This window comes from Blennius ocellaris (assembly GCF_963422515.1).
Source record: "Blennius ocellaris genome assembly, chromosome: 7".
In the NCBI taxonomy this organism is placed as follows: domain Eukaryota; kingdom Metazoa; phylum Chordata; class Actinopteri; order Blenniiformes; family Blenniidae; genus Blennius; species Blennius ocellaris.
Genome location: NC_137656.1, coordinates 22,878,747 through 22,896,032, shown reverse-complemented (window position 1 = coordinate 22,896,032; position 17,286 = coordinate 22,878,747). Strand labels below are relative to the sequence as shown.

At 38.7% G+C, this 17,286-nt stretch overlaps 1 protein-coding gene across 1 annotated transcript in view; it reads right to left on the bottom strand.

The window, feature by feature from the left end:
- The window catches only part of adgrd1 (adhesion G protein-coupled receptor D1), a 34,544-nt gene that overhangs the window by 2,538 nt on the left and 14,720 nt on the right, over positions 1 to 17,286 (bottom strand). The window contains exons 14-24 of the mRNA XM_080498908.1: positions 7,489 to 7,562; positions 6,306 to 6,429; positions 3,109 to 3,212; positions 2,856 to 2,967; positions 2,481 to 2,634; positions 1,343 to 1,409; positions 1,011 to 1,077; positions 813 to 904; positions 576 to 702; positions 453 to 494; positions 222 to 314 (exon numbers count right to left, since the gene is read on the bottom strand). Coding sequence (XP_080355034.1) covers positions 222 to 314; positions 453 to 494; positions 576 to 702; positions 813 to 904; positions 1,011 to 1,077; positions 1,343 to 1,409; positions 2,481 to 2,634; positions 2,856 to 2,967; positions 3,109 to 3,212; positions 6,306 to 6,429; positions 7,489 to 7,562 — 1,056 coding nt within the window. The remainder of the gene's footprint in view (positions 1 to 221; positions 315 to 452; positions 495 to 575; positions 703 to 812; positions 905 to 1,010; positions 1,078 to 1,342; positions 1,410 to 2,480; positions 2,635 to 2,855; positions 2,968 to 3,108; positions 3,213 to 6,305; positions 6,430 to 7,488; positions 7,563 to 17,286) is intronic.

Below are 17,286 nucleotides of genomic sequence, written 5' to 3'. Positions count from 1 at the left end.
CAACATAAGTGATTGTATTTACCACAAATTCTATTGTTAGTGCAATACTTAACAATGTTATTGCATGTTCACCTAATATTGTGCAGCCCCGTGCAGTCATAAACACACTTTACTATTGAATCACTGCTTGATAGTGAAGGTTGGAGTTGTTTTTGGAAAAAAGAACAGAAACATTTACACAGTGCGATTACAATCACGAGAGAGTTAGTATTTGTACTCACGATGTCGGAGTTGAATGGTTTCACATTGATATTTCGAATGGAGCTGCTGGTGAGAGACCACACCTTGGTTTTGTGTTTGAAAGCAGCTCTGACCTGCAGAAATATGATGAACACAAGTAAAAAAAATGCACATTACATAAAATGTGAAATCATTGCAACTGAAGACACAACTCCTCTCCTGCAGATTATAAACAACATAAATATGAATAACAGAAATACCATGAACCTTACCTCAGAGTTGAGAAGACAGTGAAACAAAAAGACAAAGAACCCCTGAAAAAGTTGAAGGAAAATCTTTAGCAACTACATTTTTAATCAATTATAAAAAAAAATCCCTTTGGCAGTAAAACTTACTTGTAACGAGTTGAATACAGCAAAAATATAGAGGAAAGGCAAAGAGTGTGTGTTGACAGCAAGGACGCCGAATATCCAGGAAATTCCTAATATAGGCAGGAGCACAGCCACCGCTTTCACTGTCAGTCTGCAATCAGAGACACCCATGTATATGTTTATACATTATACAAATACAGTATTGTTTAAAAAAAAGTACACACACAATTGACCTGACAATGAAACCTTCATGAAACCTACTTGACTGCATTTGCATCTCCATGGACTTTGTAATTCTCTCCGCTGATGCGAGATATGATTCTGGTCACCGATATCAGAATCCCGATGTTCACCTGCAAATCAGAAAGGAGGTTATAAGTTTGTTAACTGGGTATACTATATTGTAAAACAATTGCAAATTAGGTCATATGATCTTGTTTTTTTCCCCAAATTTCTTACCACAATGACAAACAAAGCTGGTGCCACAAAAGCCCAAATGGCTCCATTCTTCAGCGACAGCCAGCAGCTAAAATAGCAAAGGAAGGAGCAAAAAGAAATACATATAGATTATGAATGTGTTCCCCTAAGTAAAAAAATAAATAAATACTTGCCATGATGTTTTAATGTAAATACAGAGTGACACACAGTGTAGACAGTTACCTTTACCCTGAAAGCTTTCACATAGCATCAAATCCAGTTGTTTCCACTTTATTCCCCTTGATGTCATTCATGTGCAACAGCAGAAAAGCTTTTACGGCTTTAGGTGACTTCCATTCATGGGCCATACTTACTTGTCAGTTTCACCGTAACTATCGAGGGCTGATGTCATGGACACTACACAAATCACCAACGGAGAACCTAATGAGAAAATGAAACCAAAAATAGAAACACACTCGTGTAAATAAAGCCCTAAAGCCAGGGCTGGGTTCACCTGCCATAGGGACAATGACCATTAATGAGTTCTCCTCGGATTATGTAACACTTATGTTGGGTGTTGAAACACCCAAAAAGGGCAGATTATAGCTCCATCCTTTTCTTTTGATAAGCAGATTGTTTCATTGTTTTTTCCATTAGATCTACACAGGATATCTTTAATCAATGTGCAGCACTTCAAACCTGCAGGCCCTGTGAATCGAGGCTCCATGGCAGTTTCTTGGAGTCGCTCACTCGTGGTTATATTCGTCTACTTTGCAGCTAATTGGTCACTTCCCTGAAAATAGCTTGTTGTATTCTGCTGCTTTGATTTTCCTGTGAGCCAAAAAGCTTCTAGCGTGCTATACAACAAGGAAGCCTGTAACTGCAAGGGAGGAAATGAGAGATAAAGTCGTCAACAGCCTTCATCACATCGCTAATAGCAGTGGCAATTAATTATAAAATGCAGATAAGAGTTATACTTTCTACAACAGATTTACTTCTAGCTGTCGGACCTCTCTTCATCATGTAATTCACAGTTGGCCACACAAAATGAAAAATTACTCTGGCGAGAAGAAAGGAAGTTATAAAAAAAAAGGATAGTTTTTCCAGTAATGGGTTCAACATGTAAAAGCGAGACTATACATTCCCCAGCAGGCGAAGGCAGTACACGTACAGTATGTCCCACATTTGTTATATCTGTCCATCAAACTTCAGCTCAGTCAGAGCAAGAGAGAAAAACATTCCAGTAGAACATGCAGAAAGTCAAAGCAGATTTATTTAACATGGTCACTGTCATCTATTTCCCAATAAATCATATCCAACTGGTGAGGTGAATTGAACGAATGCAAAAGTCAAGTTATCAATGATGGAACAGCTTGAGTTACGGAATTGATCAAATGTCAAAAAATAGATGACATAAGGGGAAATTAATCAGGAAAACATTACACACATGGGGCAGGTTTCTTTGTTTGCCAAGACTTTCAGAATGATGGTAGAGAAATATAGGAAACGTACCCCAACCGATACCGTAGTAGTAGAAGTGTTTGCTGCCTTCAGAGCCGAAAACCTTGACCACCATACTGTAGAGATGGAGACCCTCCACCAGCATCCAGGCAAAGGCGCTCAGGAAGAAGAAGTGGAGCAGGACAGCCATTATTTTGCAGGGCAGCTAGGATAGGAAGCACAACCAGGATATTACCATTTGCACATCTTCCATTAAAATATATATATTTTTTTTTTTAACCTGTTAATTCATGAATTCCTCATGTCAGTCATTGTGTTTTAATTAATCAATTCAACATTGTCATTTATATAGTCCTTTTTTAACTTTCTTGTTGCAGTGATTACCACTTTCATCCTCACTAATAGTGCTGTGCACTGCCAGCTTACCGTTCCCGGGTCAAAGCGAGCGCTGATCAGCAGTAAAATCTCCGCCACCAGGATTGCAAAGGAGAGATTGGCATGGATGTGGTAGCGCTGGTTGCGGATGGTGCTCACTGACCTGAGGATCATATCACATTATATATCGTACATGGCACTTTTACAATACTCGATGCATGAAGCATTAAAGCTGGGTGTTTTAAAAAGAGATGTCCATGTTTCATGACCGAATGGGTAGATTTGTGGAATTACTGATACTTACGACAAGACTGCAAAAGTAACCAGAGTGATGGTGAGGCAGAAGATGGAAATTGAGCACCCCACGTAACCGATGGTTGCCAGTGCCACCCTGTGGCCAGTTGTGAGCTGTGTGCAGAGGTGCATTGGCATAAACAATAGACACAACAGCAGCATGTAGAAACATTGTGGATGAATGCATGAGCCACAATATAAATTGGGGTTTAAAAAAAAAGAAGACAGAAAATCCCACACATCTCAAATCCTTTTGATTTTCTTTCTTTGCATGTTTGGACTATGACAGAGGCAATGTTGTTTTTAATGGATTCACAATAAAAGGACATCCAACTTCAGTTGTTTTGACATGAACAATAAGTGCATTGTCCAAAAACAGAACTAAGAAATAATTGTGTTTTATGTACGGTCACATCCGTAGTGTACAGCCTCTTGTGATTTTGTTGTTTTGCAGTCAAAGCTATTCTAAGTGATTGGGTTTGATTCTCCATTAACTGTCTACACATGTGCCTTGTCATTATGAGAGCAGAGGAGTCTCAGCCTTGCAGAAAAGGGATACGTGGGATGTTCCCTTGCAGCTGAGGGATGAGGCAGCCCACTAATTAGAGGCTTGCAGAGGGAAAGTATAGCATCAAATAGGTTGAAATACAGCACTGCCCCACATAGCTGCAATAAGAGGTCCACTTTTCTATTTAAGGAAGCCTTCGCAGATGAAAACCATACTCGGGTCAGGCATATTCCTGAATAACAAAGAGCTGGACAATGTGGTGACAATGCACACAGACTTGGCTTCCCCAAATGTTCAACACGCAGATGACGTGAACTGAAAACACTATGCAGGACCGTGTTCAAAGAAAACGAGAGGATGAATGTTATTCCAGATGGGTTTAGATCACAGTTGTCAGACGCTGGTTGAGAATGTGAAAGTATAGCCTTGAGGGAAGGATATCTGTCTGGTGCAGGAGCCCAAAAATACCACACGTATTCATGATTGTCCAAAGCACTTCTGATTAAAACCACCAGTCAACTTTGCATCTTAACCATGCATATATGCTCACAACTGACCTACGGGATGAGATGACACCCTGCCCAAAGGATAAAACAATGGTTCCTTTTCAACTATCCTTCCACATGTCTACTTTTATTTTGTTCAGAAATGCAGAACATGCAAGCATGGTAAAATGTCTTCATTTATATATTGCTAATGCCTGACTGAACTGTGATGAATTGCGTTTCCAGGTGCTGCGCTCATACTCTGAAAAGGACACTACCTTAAACATGAAAGAAAAGTTTGATTTATTCAATTATTCATAAAAAAAAATATCTTGCATTTAGCTGGATCGCTGTTATTTGGAAGAACAAATTCCAAGGAACAAAGTCATCAACATAATCTTCTAATCTTCTTCAGTGTTAGTACTTATCATGAATACTGAACAATATTATGGCAGATCGCAGGTTCACATTATATTGCGCATCCCTCATGGAAAGCCACTTGAAAGAATCAAGAACACACCCAAGAAATTCTCAGTCTGTATAATAATTTATCAAATTAGAGATAGATGAAGAAGTCATTCTCCATCAAAGAAAGTCTCAGAGCTGAAGGGAAAAAGGGTTGGGAACCACTGCTCTCACAGAAACAAATCTTTTCATGCTGACATTCATCTACAGGCCTTTTTTCATAACGGATAATTGGACTAGTAACAGCAGCTAAAGTGAAGCTTCACAGTGAGAAATACTTCATGCATAAGTTAAACTAAATGTGGCCGCTGATGCAAATTAACTCAACAAATCTTCCTTTCTCTGAATCCGCTTCTTTTTGTAGTTCACTGCATGCAGATGAATGTTTCTCAGACTGCCTCCAACTGGATTCTATTATATTCTATACATTGAGGAAGCTAATCTAAAACTTAAAAAGTCTGAAATGGAAATCTATTGATCATGCAATACATTGATTGTATTTTAATATGTAACTGTGGTCTATTGTTAGGAGAGAAAAAACACTCCAATAATGAGTCAATGTTAGAAAATTACATGAAGATGGATGGAGGGATAAAAAATCAAGCAATTATAGTCATAGAAATATATAATACACTTATTCTACCATGACCTAGGTTCGTTTTTACCGATTGTACACTGTGATTTTGCAGTTTTTAGGTCTACCTCTGATTTACCAGAACAATGAAATGAGTCTGTCACTAAAAGAGCATCGATTACACATTATGACCACTGACTCTATGGGAATGACCCAAGAGAAGCTGCTGAGACGCAAGAGGAGCCTGTTAGACATGACACCCACATTGGTAGATAAACAGCTCAGAAATTATAGTCGGAAATCCAATCAGGCTGTAAAACAATAACGCTGTCAAGAAATGAAATAAAATTTGACGGGCAATTCTTGTTAGATGTCAGACGGCTTGCCAAGTGAGAGAAAAGAAAGCATCACATAAATATCTGCCAATAACATTGACATGTGGCAGCGATAAAAGCTAAACAAATGCTGCAATTATTAGCTTTCTATTTTATGTTCTTTTTATAACTCGTGCTGTAAAATAATAATAATCCAAATAATTCATGAATCACCATTTCTGGATGTGTATGACCGTTAATGACTGCACAGGCTTCATAATCACTTAGTTTGCTACAGACAAAGTAAAAATCACATTTGTCCTGGTCGCTTCTTTAAAGGCTACTAACATGATCGTCATGCCACAAAAATCAGAGGGACGGTTTGCACATTGTGACGCTGGTAGAGTGGGAATTGGAAATTTGTTTATTCTAATAATTAAAGATCAAAATGACTTTTGGTAATGAATACTGATAAAAATACAGAGTTTTTGGTTTTGAGGCACATGTGGGTAATAAAACTTTATTTCCTCCCTTTATAAGGATGACCTCGCAGCTCAGATAAAGTTGAATATTTATTCTCTTTCATCCGATTCTCATTTCCAAACCACATCTTGAGAGAATATTTAAGCCTAAAATACAGAGTTGGGCTGGTTACATCAGATGGGATAGATAAATTTCTCACGGGAAAATTGTCTGTTGTTTCATCTTTTACCATCATTACTCAACTTAAGGATATGGGGGGGGGGGGGGGGTGAAGGCATGGTACACCCAGAAAAGAAATCCCAAGGATAAACATGTAAACTCCACACAGAATGTCTGTGCAGCCCTGGAAAAATAAAATACAGAGAAGCAAAAACAAACCTTTAGAGGCACGACTTGCATCAGAATGGCGAAGTTGGTGAGGTGATTGCACAGACACACGGAGTACGTCATGTTTCCATCTGAGCGTACACAACCTTCGTTGGACCACACGCCCTCATTAGAACTGAAAATACAGTATGTGAGAAAGTTTCACAAACAGATCAATGTAGGAATATACATACATTTTATTTGTATTGTTTCTATTTGGATGTAACTATATGATGACATAACAGTATGTAATTGAGCAGATTAAATATCAAACTTAATGGAAAAAAAGGAAAAAGAAACAAATAAATGATGCAATTTTGACGAACAGAAAGACAGTACCTCTATTGACTGCAAGGAAAATATAAGAATACATTTGTAAACTGGCAATATGAGTTGATAGTTCTATAATAGTTGGAGGATTATTCCAGTCAGAAAAAAAACTTGGAACTTAAAGGCACAACTCCCCACTTCTTTATTGCTTGTTGGGACAGAAAAGAAGGCATACAGAGAGGATATGAAGATGTATATGGCATTAGTGTTCTGAGTAACAGGAAAAACTGAAATGAATCCATTGCAATATGCATCAGAGTTAATTGTAAAGTTCCTTGGTGAATAGTGCAGTGATATACTGTATTTGATATGACATTGGGCCTTGCAGATGTGATACAGAAGATAGCATGGCAGCATTAGGAGATTAAAAAAAAGGGCAAGTATAGAGATTTAAAAAAAAGGACAAGTATAGAGGAGAAAAATTGTGTCTGAATACTAGAGGAGCATTTCAGGAAGTGATAAGTCAACATAACCTACGTGGTGGGAGGCATGGAGAGCTTTGGCAGGGCAACCTGACAGAGCAACCAAATGATTCACATTTTTCTTGAACTTCGGGGTGAAGAGGAGTATGAGGAGGAAGCCTTTGAATCCAATTTAAACACACTCCTTTTTAAGCACGATTTATGCTCTTTCCAAAGTGTTGTTTTGTTCCCTTTTTCCCAGATAACCATTTTATCATTTTTGGTACAGCAAGTTGTTGCAAAACAAACAGGTGCTTACACTGGATGTTTCTCACTTGAGGCGATCAAAAGGGAAATACATTCTTTAAGAAACGAATATTCAATGGGACAACAATGTGGATAAAATCCCTTTGGCTCAACGTTTGAATGAATAATTGAGACGTGTAAATCATGAGCTGACCCACCTGTAGTCCAAGAAGGCGCAGTAAAGGAAGACTTTATTGCTCTGATTTAGGACTTGATTCTGCTGTTCTTTATTCTGAAAAAGAATAACCAAAGACAGCTAAGATAGCTTATTCCACATTAAGATAAAAACAACAAACAAAACAGGTCATTGGAAATGTTTAATATTCAGGGAGGACAGGCCCAGTAATCCACTTCTAGAAACATAATTTACCTCTTTACCTAAGGTTGCATTGAGTGCACCTTCTATCTTCATGCTAAGGAGGAACATCACACCCATTATAATGTAAAAAGAAATTTTATGTTTCAATACTGATTAAAGGCCAGGGAAATTTAAACCAAAAAGGTCTGACATCATGCTTGAGGAAGATAAGACGCATATTGACTCTCACAAAGGCAATTAATACCCTGACTGAAAATCCCTTCTGACTTCAAGAATCTTATTTGATTACAAATTAGTTTTTCCACTTTCATTCCTTAATATGAGATTTGGAGACTCCAGAGACGATGAGCTAATGGCCACAGTGCAGGAATGCAGTAATCGGGGCTCGGCCCTGGTCTCGGGTCAAAGCTCTACACTCCTCAATGTGTCACTTGAAGAAAACAAGTGGTTGGGTATACACAGAGAGCCTGCACACCTCTCCTCATCACTCGGGCCGTGACTCTCAGGCTGAGTAAGTGTGCGATTGGACGGCCGGTGTCTGGACTATTTCCTTCTGGAAAAAGTGAGAGTGAGACTAAAACTGACAGTGAGGCTGTCTGTTTCCTGGCCCACACGCCCAGTGATTCATATTACAAAGCAAAGCACAATACCTTGACTTCATTGTGTAACCAAACTGTTGCTGTCATTCTGTCCATTTCACACACGCAGCTGTTTGGTCATGTATTCGTGAATGAATGTGAATGCCATGGACAAAATATTCATGTGACCCATAACAAGACTTCAGGACAGCGGTCCCAGAGCAATGAGAGTGTCGTAAACATGCCCCGTCATCGCTCTTCTCCGGCCAACTTTGGAGAACCGCAAACAACCCGTGGGTGATTTTAGTGGTGTCTTGTGGTCTTTAATAACTCCCATTTCTTGTTGGGTGTAAATAACAGGAGATGGTAGAAAGAAAAACTGCGACTGACCCTATACATGTTGCATTACACACACACACACACACACACACACACACACACACACACACACACACACACACACACACACACACACACACACACACACACACACACACACACGCACATATATATAGTGCTTTTCTTATGCAACTATTTGTGGCATATCCAGTTTGCATCTTTCCATTTTAGAGGTACAGAAATCTGAAAGTGTATGAATGCGCTCAGAGATCTGGCCAAGCTTTAAGCACACGCTGTTGTTCCCCCAGTGGCCTGGGGCCTCCGTTTCTACCAGCCAAGACTGCAGCTGGTGCTCCAGCTCTTTATTAACAACAGAAGGCCAGCAAACACCGCCCTGGAAATCACTTTGAGCCTCATGAGGCGAGTAGAACAGAGAGGAAGAACAGAGAGGGAAGGCTGGTGGCAGTGGAATGATGCAGTGACACTCCGATAAAAAAGAAACAAAAAAAACCAAAAAAAAACTAGAGAGTCTGAGTAAGCGAGGCTGATAAATCAGAGATAGTCAAGCTGTTTCTGCTATATTTATGTTGCTATGTTGATGTCGCTAACACAGCTTTATGTGAAATGCTTGTTAAAAGTATCACTTGTGGGCTGCTGGATGTCACGGTAGAGTTTCTTCACGTAACTTAAATTTCCAGCATAAAACTTATGATATCTATCCGTTGGTGGTTTTTTTTGTTGGTTTTTTTGTTGTTTTTTATTTCTTTTTTGGGTCTCAATCAGTAAAACATGGAAATCAGAATAAATCAGACCTGCTGGCGACACACAGACAAAAGAAATATGGTCTTTAATGCAAAATCCCATTGTGATTCACAATTACTGCATGGGATTGAATCAAGTGATCTAAAATCTATTTTGCATTGTTTATTATTTGGGTGGTCATTGCACCAGGTGGATTACTAAACTGTAGATTATATTATCCTCAATGTATTTATGTGATCTTTGATCTAAGATCTGTGTACCATTCTGGGGATTGGCCTTGAACAAAAGATGAAAGCTGGCCTGTTTCTTTTTAATTTACAGTTCTTTACAATAAGAACCGTCCTATTTCAAATAAATAAGAGAGGAGGCTTGAGTCTGTTTCTGCTGATACAAGGCAAAAGACAGAGTATGCCCTGGAGAACTCCCCAGTCCAATAGAAAGAAAATAAATACGAGACAGACCTTCATTCTTGCTCGCAGTCATAACTAGAGCCAATGTAGTGTCAGATAAGTACCTATTAAGTAGGTATTCAAAGAAAACACAAAGTCAGACGGCAGGCTCAAACCATCATTGTACTGCCTTATGTAAATATATTCATGCAAAAGCTGGAAATGAAACGTGGATAACATTTAATATGTCTGAAAAGTGGATGAGAATCACAGGAGTTAGAAATATCCAGGTTTAAGTCTGAGAAATGACTGTTCTGTTTTGTGTCTGTTCGTTCTCATGAACAATACTGTGTCTATCTCCTTCAACCCAAATGACAATCGTTGTTTTCCAATTTGTGGCTCTCAATTGACCGTGGGTGTAAATGTGTGTCTACTCTCACCCTGCGATGGACTTGCAGCCTTAGATGATGGAAGGAATGCAAAAAAGCAGAGGTAATCTGAAATATATGATACAGCAGTAGCAGTGCAAAATGGTCCGTGTACAGTATCTCAATAGAAAACAGCCGCCAATGGAATCACTGTGAGTCATTATGCAGCTTGTTTGGAGTCCAAAGTGACCTGATCATTTTTTACCTGTATGGAACGACAGGCATTGAGACCTTCTCCTTAAACATGAATAACACTGCTGTCAAACTTTGTGCACTTGCTTTACTCCAACAACAAAAGACTGTTAACATTTACTCAGCAAGTGAATTAGGAAAGAAAACACAGTCCATCCAACAGTTCCGTTTCAGGCTTTTTTGTCTTCATCTTTAGTTTCTTTTCTCACAAACCAAAGAAGCTTAAAAAAATCTGGAATGAAAAACTGTTTCCTTTATTATTTTTTTTAATTTATTTAGTGGCAGAAATAAATGTACGTTCCTTCTTGTTTTTCCGTCGCAAATTCAATTTGGTTTGACTTAGCAGTCATAACCTGTTCAGCTGGAAATAGCTACCATATGATGGCTGGCTGGATGCAAACAGGAAGAGGTTGAATAACCTTCCTGAGAACCCCCAGTGCCCACAATTGAATTCCAGCTGAATCCTCATGTTGCATATAATTCCTACTCTCCCTTTCTGTTTCCACTGGACAATATGATTAAGACTGCAATAAGATAAGCCAGAGCTCAACATATAACTTCCTTCCATGAAATGCAAACCTTAGATCTAATTGAATTACATTTTTAATTGAATAATTGAAAGAGTCAGAAGGGCTACAGTTTTCCTTGATTGGCTCTGTCTTATTTCCTATTATCCTGTTTACATCTGACGAGATATTAACAAATACCAGTTTGCATGGCCAGCATGGCACCCATTAAGAATAAAATTACCCATTTTACAGACAATGTCATCCTCTATTACTTTCTAGTTATCTTATGTGTTTCTATTTGGCTGCTCCGCTTACATGGGTTGCCACAGCATGTCATCACAGCTTCCACTTTACTCAGTTATTATTTATGTCAATGTTTGAGCATAATCTAATAATTATCTTTCAGATGGCTGTGAGGATGTGGAGTAAGAAGCATCAGACATTTATGAAAGGTCAATCCATCCTATAATGATGACTTAATAAAAGCAATAGACCTTCACAAATTGTTAAACCAACAATTTTTTTCACACACTAGCGTGGAATATGAGTTGAGACTGTTACAATGCAGGTTATTTTTACCCCGACTGATGATGCATTTGTGCTTTATTGGAACTGACCATCACCGTCTTATATATTAACTCAGTGACTTTTAGAGCAGATCCCAGGTGAGTATGGGTTAAAGCACAAGCACATCATACAGGAAACAGACACACTTTGCTCTCATATTAACACCAAGAAACATCAAATGCATATGCTTGGACTATGGGAGGAAAACAGAGTACAAAAAGATATTCTTGATGTGATGTGAGGATGCCAGTACAACACTGTGGAGAAGAGAATTCAAAAAAGCTCAACAAGGGAAAGCCTTTGGGATATTTATGCAATATGTTTGGCAAAAATGATGGCAGTGATTCAAAATCTTGGGTCTTTGATCCGAAATCCATTCACATTGCTGCTGCAGTGGACTTCCACTGGCCATGGTATTTGTTTCTCCACCCAGGTTTTGTCTGTTTCTTTTTAAAGATGACATCGATTCTTCTTGGTATAAATGGTGATGGATAGAAATAAACAATGTCCTGCATCTCAAAAGGACGTAAGTCCTAAATGACATACACACAGCCCAGCAATTTGTATAAATGCGAGCCTCTGTGTCCGCTGTGGTGCCTTTCAGACCTTAGACAAGCAGAGCTGGAAGCTTTCGCCTCGCTGTGGTCAAACTCACTTCACCAAACTCTGACAACTCATGTCTCAGTAAATCCCAAGACGTTGGGGTACTCCAGACCAATTTAAATCCAAGCTTTCGTCAGCTGGTTCTCAAGTGAAGTGCAAGTAAAGACATGAGGGAGAAAACTTCCCTTCAGCCATTATCCTCGTTCCAACAGCCAATTCAAAACGGACACACAAGTACAAGTTCTGTTAAATCCTAAAGACATTAAGTGGATTTACACACACACGTCATGCATTTAAATGATAATGAAAATGTTCAGATCGATAAATTTACAGAATCATTTTCATCTTTAGTTGTTGTAAAAATCACAAACATATTGCAGTAAAATGGGTTTACAGTTTAATGTTGAGATAATAAAAAGAAATTGTTTTTGCCAAAACAAATATAGATCAAATAGAGTCTGAAAGATGCCGTGCACTCGCGGATTGGTTTGTATTGTTCATAGTAAACAGCTGGAGTTTGCATGTTCTCCAATGCTTGGATCTGTTTAAGCCCTATGCAATCTTTCATTGAATAAAATGAGAATGACAAGGACATGAGAAACTAGTAGTCCATGTTTGTTTATCTGCCTGCAACAAAATTTCCTCAAAAATTAGGGAAGAATAAAGGTGAATTTACCACATCTGAACCCAGTATTGATTGCAATCCTTAAAGAATACAGTTCAACTGAATGGATTATCAGGTGGAATCTATCCTACACATTCAAGCTTTTAGCCACCATTTAGTTTGCAATATATCCTTAAATGATCCATTATAATTCAGTCCTTTTTTTAAGAGAGCATTACATTTCTGTGACTCCCACCATAATCCTCATTGCTTATCTGTGGTTTCATTTGAACAAAATGACATATAACTTCATTCTTCATCCTAGTTAAAAGCAAAACCCCAAAAATTCATCCAAAAGACAACTTCATCCATTCATTCCACCCAGCATCGAGCAATACGACATCAGGCCGGTCTGCCTGGTCTCTGAAAGGCCAAATTCCCATACAACAGAAAATGTAACCACGTGAGCAGTCGTCTCCTTTTTCTCTTATATCCTACAAATAGTCCAGAGCACAGAGAAGCAGGATGTAATTTAGATATCAAATATCAGTCTCGCAGCTGTCGACAGGCTCCTTAAAAGCACCAGTCACATTTTACACAAGTATGAGTAATTTCTTTATGTCTCACTTTTGTCACTCTATCGTCTATACTTCTTTGTCTAGTTCAGAGTTACAGGGTGCAACCCGGACAGGTCATCAGTCCTTTAATTTAAATTACTGATCGGCCTCAAATGCATGTTTTTGGACATCATACAAACTTCAGAAAAGCCCATAAGCCCAGCCTGTACTCCACATTCCTGCTCTCGGGTGAGAGTTCTGATTATCACATAAATGCACTGCGACAAATGTTCTGTATTTGTGAACATAAACACAACAATAGGTGCAAATGCTTGGGTCAAGAGAAAGGCAGACAAACTCATAGTAAGGGTTTGACAATGGGCAAATTGTTTCTCACAACGGAGACGCCATACGTGCACAAGCTACAAAAGCAACAGTGGCTGTTAAATTTAGCAAGGAGAGGAAACGCTTTATTGCTGTGTGTCTGGGAAAGGCACACAGAGAGGTATGGTGTAACGTTGCTTAATCCAGCATGCACTGAGGAAAAGAAAAAAACCAAAGTTCAAAAGCCGGTAATATAAACTAGAGCATCACACAACCTGTGAGGCTGATGGAGAACAGACCTCATGGTTGTTGTATCAGAGCTTTTTAATCAGAGCTTCGACTCATGTTGGTCCGCACACAGCAGGGTAACAATCTAAATCCATGCAGCAAACACAACCGGCCTGGAGTGAGATCATGGTGTCCAGGGAGAAGTAAAAAGACATGCAGCTGGTCTCGGCTCAGTCTGCGAGGGAGACACCGAAAACAACGAGACGCGATGATATTCAAGTCGGGTGTGAAGAGACATGGGGACAGAGACCCCCTCAGTATGAAGCTGTTTTTGATAATATATGAGCACGTTATTTACAATTTTTTTTTTCCTTTCATTGATTCCCAAAGGATTTGATACAGACCCACTGCAACGTTTCTCTGTTGTCTGGTGTGTTTCCAAGGAATCACATGTTTGCACTTAAATGATGAAGGCCACATTAAGGGACTTTGCAGGGAAGAGTGACTGTGGGAGCAACAAAGGGCATAAATGAGGGTAAATAAGATTTTTGCTTGATGGAGTTTGGTGCCTTGGCCAGTACTTGGTGTACATCTGAGGTTTACTCTGCACAGAAAGGAATTTAACCTGAGTTAAGGGTAAATACTTTGAGGCTGAAAATACTACTTTCAATGCTTTGTAGCAGAAGCAGCATAATGTATAGAAGATACTTGTCATTGTCACTTAATGCACTATTCAGTTATAGCAACACAACACTTCAAACCAAAATATAGAAATGGAAATACAATAGTTGATTGTTTACCTGATAAATTGTAGCAATCATTTTACTATTCATATGTCAGTTAATAAAATATACTAAATAATAGATATAGTTGAACAAAACATTAATTTTTAAGAAAAATGTACACCGTTATTTGTTTTATTCTTTATATTTAATCAATTTACTAGTATAGATTCAAAATAGATTAAATCAGTTGTGAAGCTATCATCATATTTGCAAATAACTATATATACTAAAACTCTTTCAGTCAGGTTTGGGCCTGAATATGAAGCAGAAAAAACTGATCATGAACATGTAAATTGCGTTAATTTGATTAATTTAAGTTATTGATGAAATGAACTACTGTGCTACATTTAGTGCGGCAGCAGCCCATAAAGATGAGCAAGCCTCCTTGTGCAGATAATCCCCTGTCACAACAATCCCCAGTGTAGTTTATAGGTGTGTAACTTCTTCCAACATTTTTATGACAAACGTTACTGCCTGCAATTCAGCTATTCATAAATTACATTTTGAAGCTTTTGTGGGCCTTTCAGAACAGCCTGAGCTGCAAGACGATACTGCACATTCAACTGTATCCACCAATTGAAAGTGCCATGGAAACCAGCCACAATAAATACTTTATTCATTCTAGAGGGAAAACAAAAATGTGTTTATATCGAATGCAGAAACAACAGACGAATGCCAAACTAACAGGTACTAAAGGATTGACATGTAGAAGTAAACACACAAATGGGATAAACTGAAGGCTCTACATTGGTATAGTGGTTGACACTCTTCACTATGAGCAAGGTTTTCCCCTGCATGTGTTTCCTGCGTGGGTTCCCTCCAGGTCCTCAGGTTTCCTCTCACGGTCCAAAAACACATTTGAGGCTAATTGATTACTCAAAATGTGCCCACTGGTGTGCATATGTGCATAAATTGTCTGGCTCTCCGTGTTTGCCTTGTGATAGACTGGTTTCTTGTTCATTGTGTGTCCCCGGCCTGTCTGCCCCGCGATCCTGAGTTTGACAAAGTGGTACAGAAGATGGTGGAATACGAATCGATAAGTTAAATAGTAACATAGATGTTATCTAAAAGAACAGATAACCAACTAGTCGTTCCACATAATGTGCGAAAGGTTTTTATTTAATGCCCACGGAAGAAATCTCGAGCGTTCCCTGCTTTCGCTCATCTCGTAGTGTGAGGTGTTGGTGGTGGCCGCGAGGTTGGAGTGGTGATAGATAGGGGGCGCTGAATGGGAGGAGCCCTGAAGAAGACTTCTTGTGAGTGAAGAATAGCAATATCCAGACCGCCATCTGTGATTGATCAGTGTCTTGGCTCACACAGTTTGTGTTTGTATGTGGTGTGTTGGTCTATGGATGGGCGTGGGCGCCTTGGCGAGAGAGGGAGAGAGCGAGAGAGGGATAAGAGTCTTTGCCCACAAGATTTAAGTTGGGGCGTGTGCTGGGAGTTATAAAAAGACTGGCAATAATAAACGATCACTATTGTGGCCGTAAGGACTGATACTGGCTCTGGCACCGGCCCCCGGCTCCATGATGGTACGATTATGAGCGTGGGTACCACAAAGTGTTCAATAACCTTTGTGTGTTTACTTTAAAATGAGCTGAACAATCAATCCATTATTTTCCTCATGTATAGGAAGCTCCAACAAGTCTAGACTTCACTGGGTAAACAAGACATGCATTTTCCCTTCCTGCTGCTTGACCTCTTTACTCACTTTCCTCAAGAAGCTCTCACATTTATGATGGGAGGGAACCGCTGGACCAGACCAAACAGACAACTTAGTCATCAGTAGTTTTTAGTTGAGTCACTTTCTGACTATTTGGACCAATTAAGAGTTTCTCAAGTCCAGGGCCAATTCTTTTTATGAACAAATTTGCACTTTATGAACATTTTTCACACCTACAGACGAATAGCAGTATAATTACTTGTTCGCCACATATAAAATTTTATTTAACAACATTGAATAACATTTGGATTTAACTTCACTTTCAGGACCTATTATCTAAAATTATATAGAAAATATGGCCGCAGTTGTGTTTATGTTTATAAACATAATTTAAAAAGAAAAACAAATGGAAGTTTTTTGTGTGAATAAAATAGTGGGGAAATTAAAACTTTCCTATACTATTGAAAAGCTTTGAGATTATTTGTCTCAAGCCACGAGAGACTAACTCAGGATTAATTGGATGAACAGTCAGAAAAACTCAGAATATCTGAGAAAGAGATAACTAAATATATGGTATGTTGCATTCATTTAAATTATGCTTATATATGTTCATTTATGGTTGTCTAAGATCTAGAAGCTTCATTTTAGTCTAGATTTAATTTCGAGAAATATTCGCTCAAACTACTTTGTTCAAACTCACTCAGCAAACGTTTGAGTTAAGTTTCCATTTTCAGAAAACCTGCAGATTGTTGTACCCTTGTCCTGAACAGAAACATGTGTAGGCTGCATGTGTTACATGAAACAGATACATATATTTCTTTCCAATTTATATGCGAGTTCAACATACATGGAGTCATCATGTTTAAGATTCGTGGCCAATGAAATGCACCGTAATGTGCAGGGTGGTGCATGTGAGAAAAAGTGACATCATGTTAAAGTGCTTCTCACGACCGCAGCATAACTTTATGGCTTTTGTGGTCTCAGAGCACTTCAAACAAAACAACAAATTTTTTTTTCTGGGAGTTTCTACTATTTACATATTTGGCAGATTTGCACTCCAAAAACTCTAAACTAACAGATAAACTCAGCTAATTACTCCCCGATTTTCA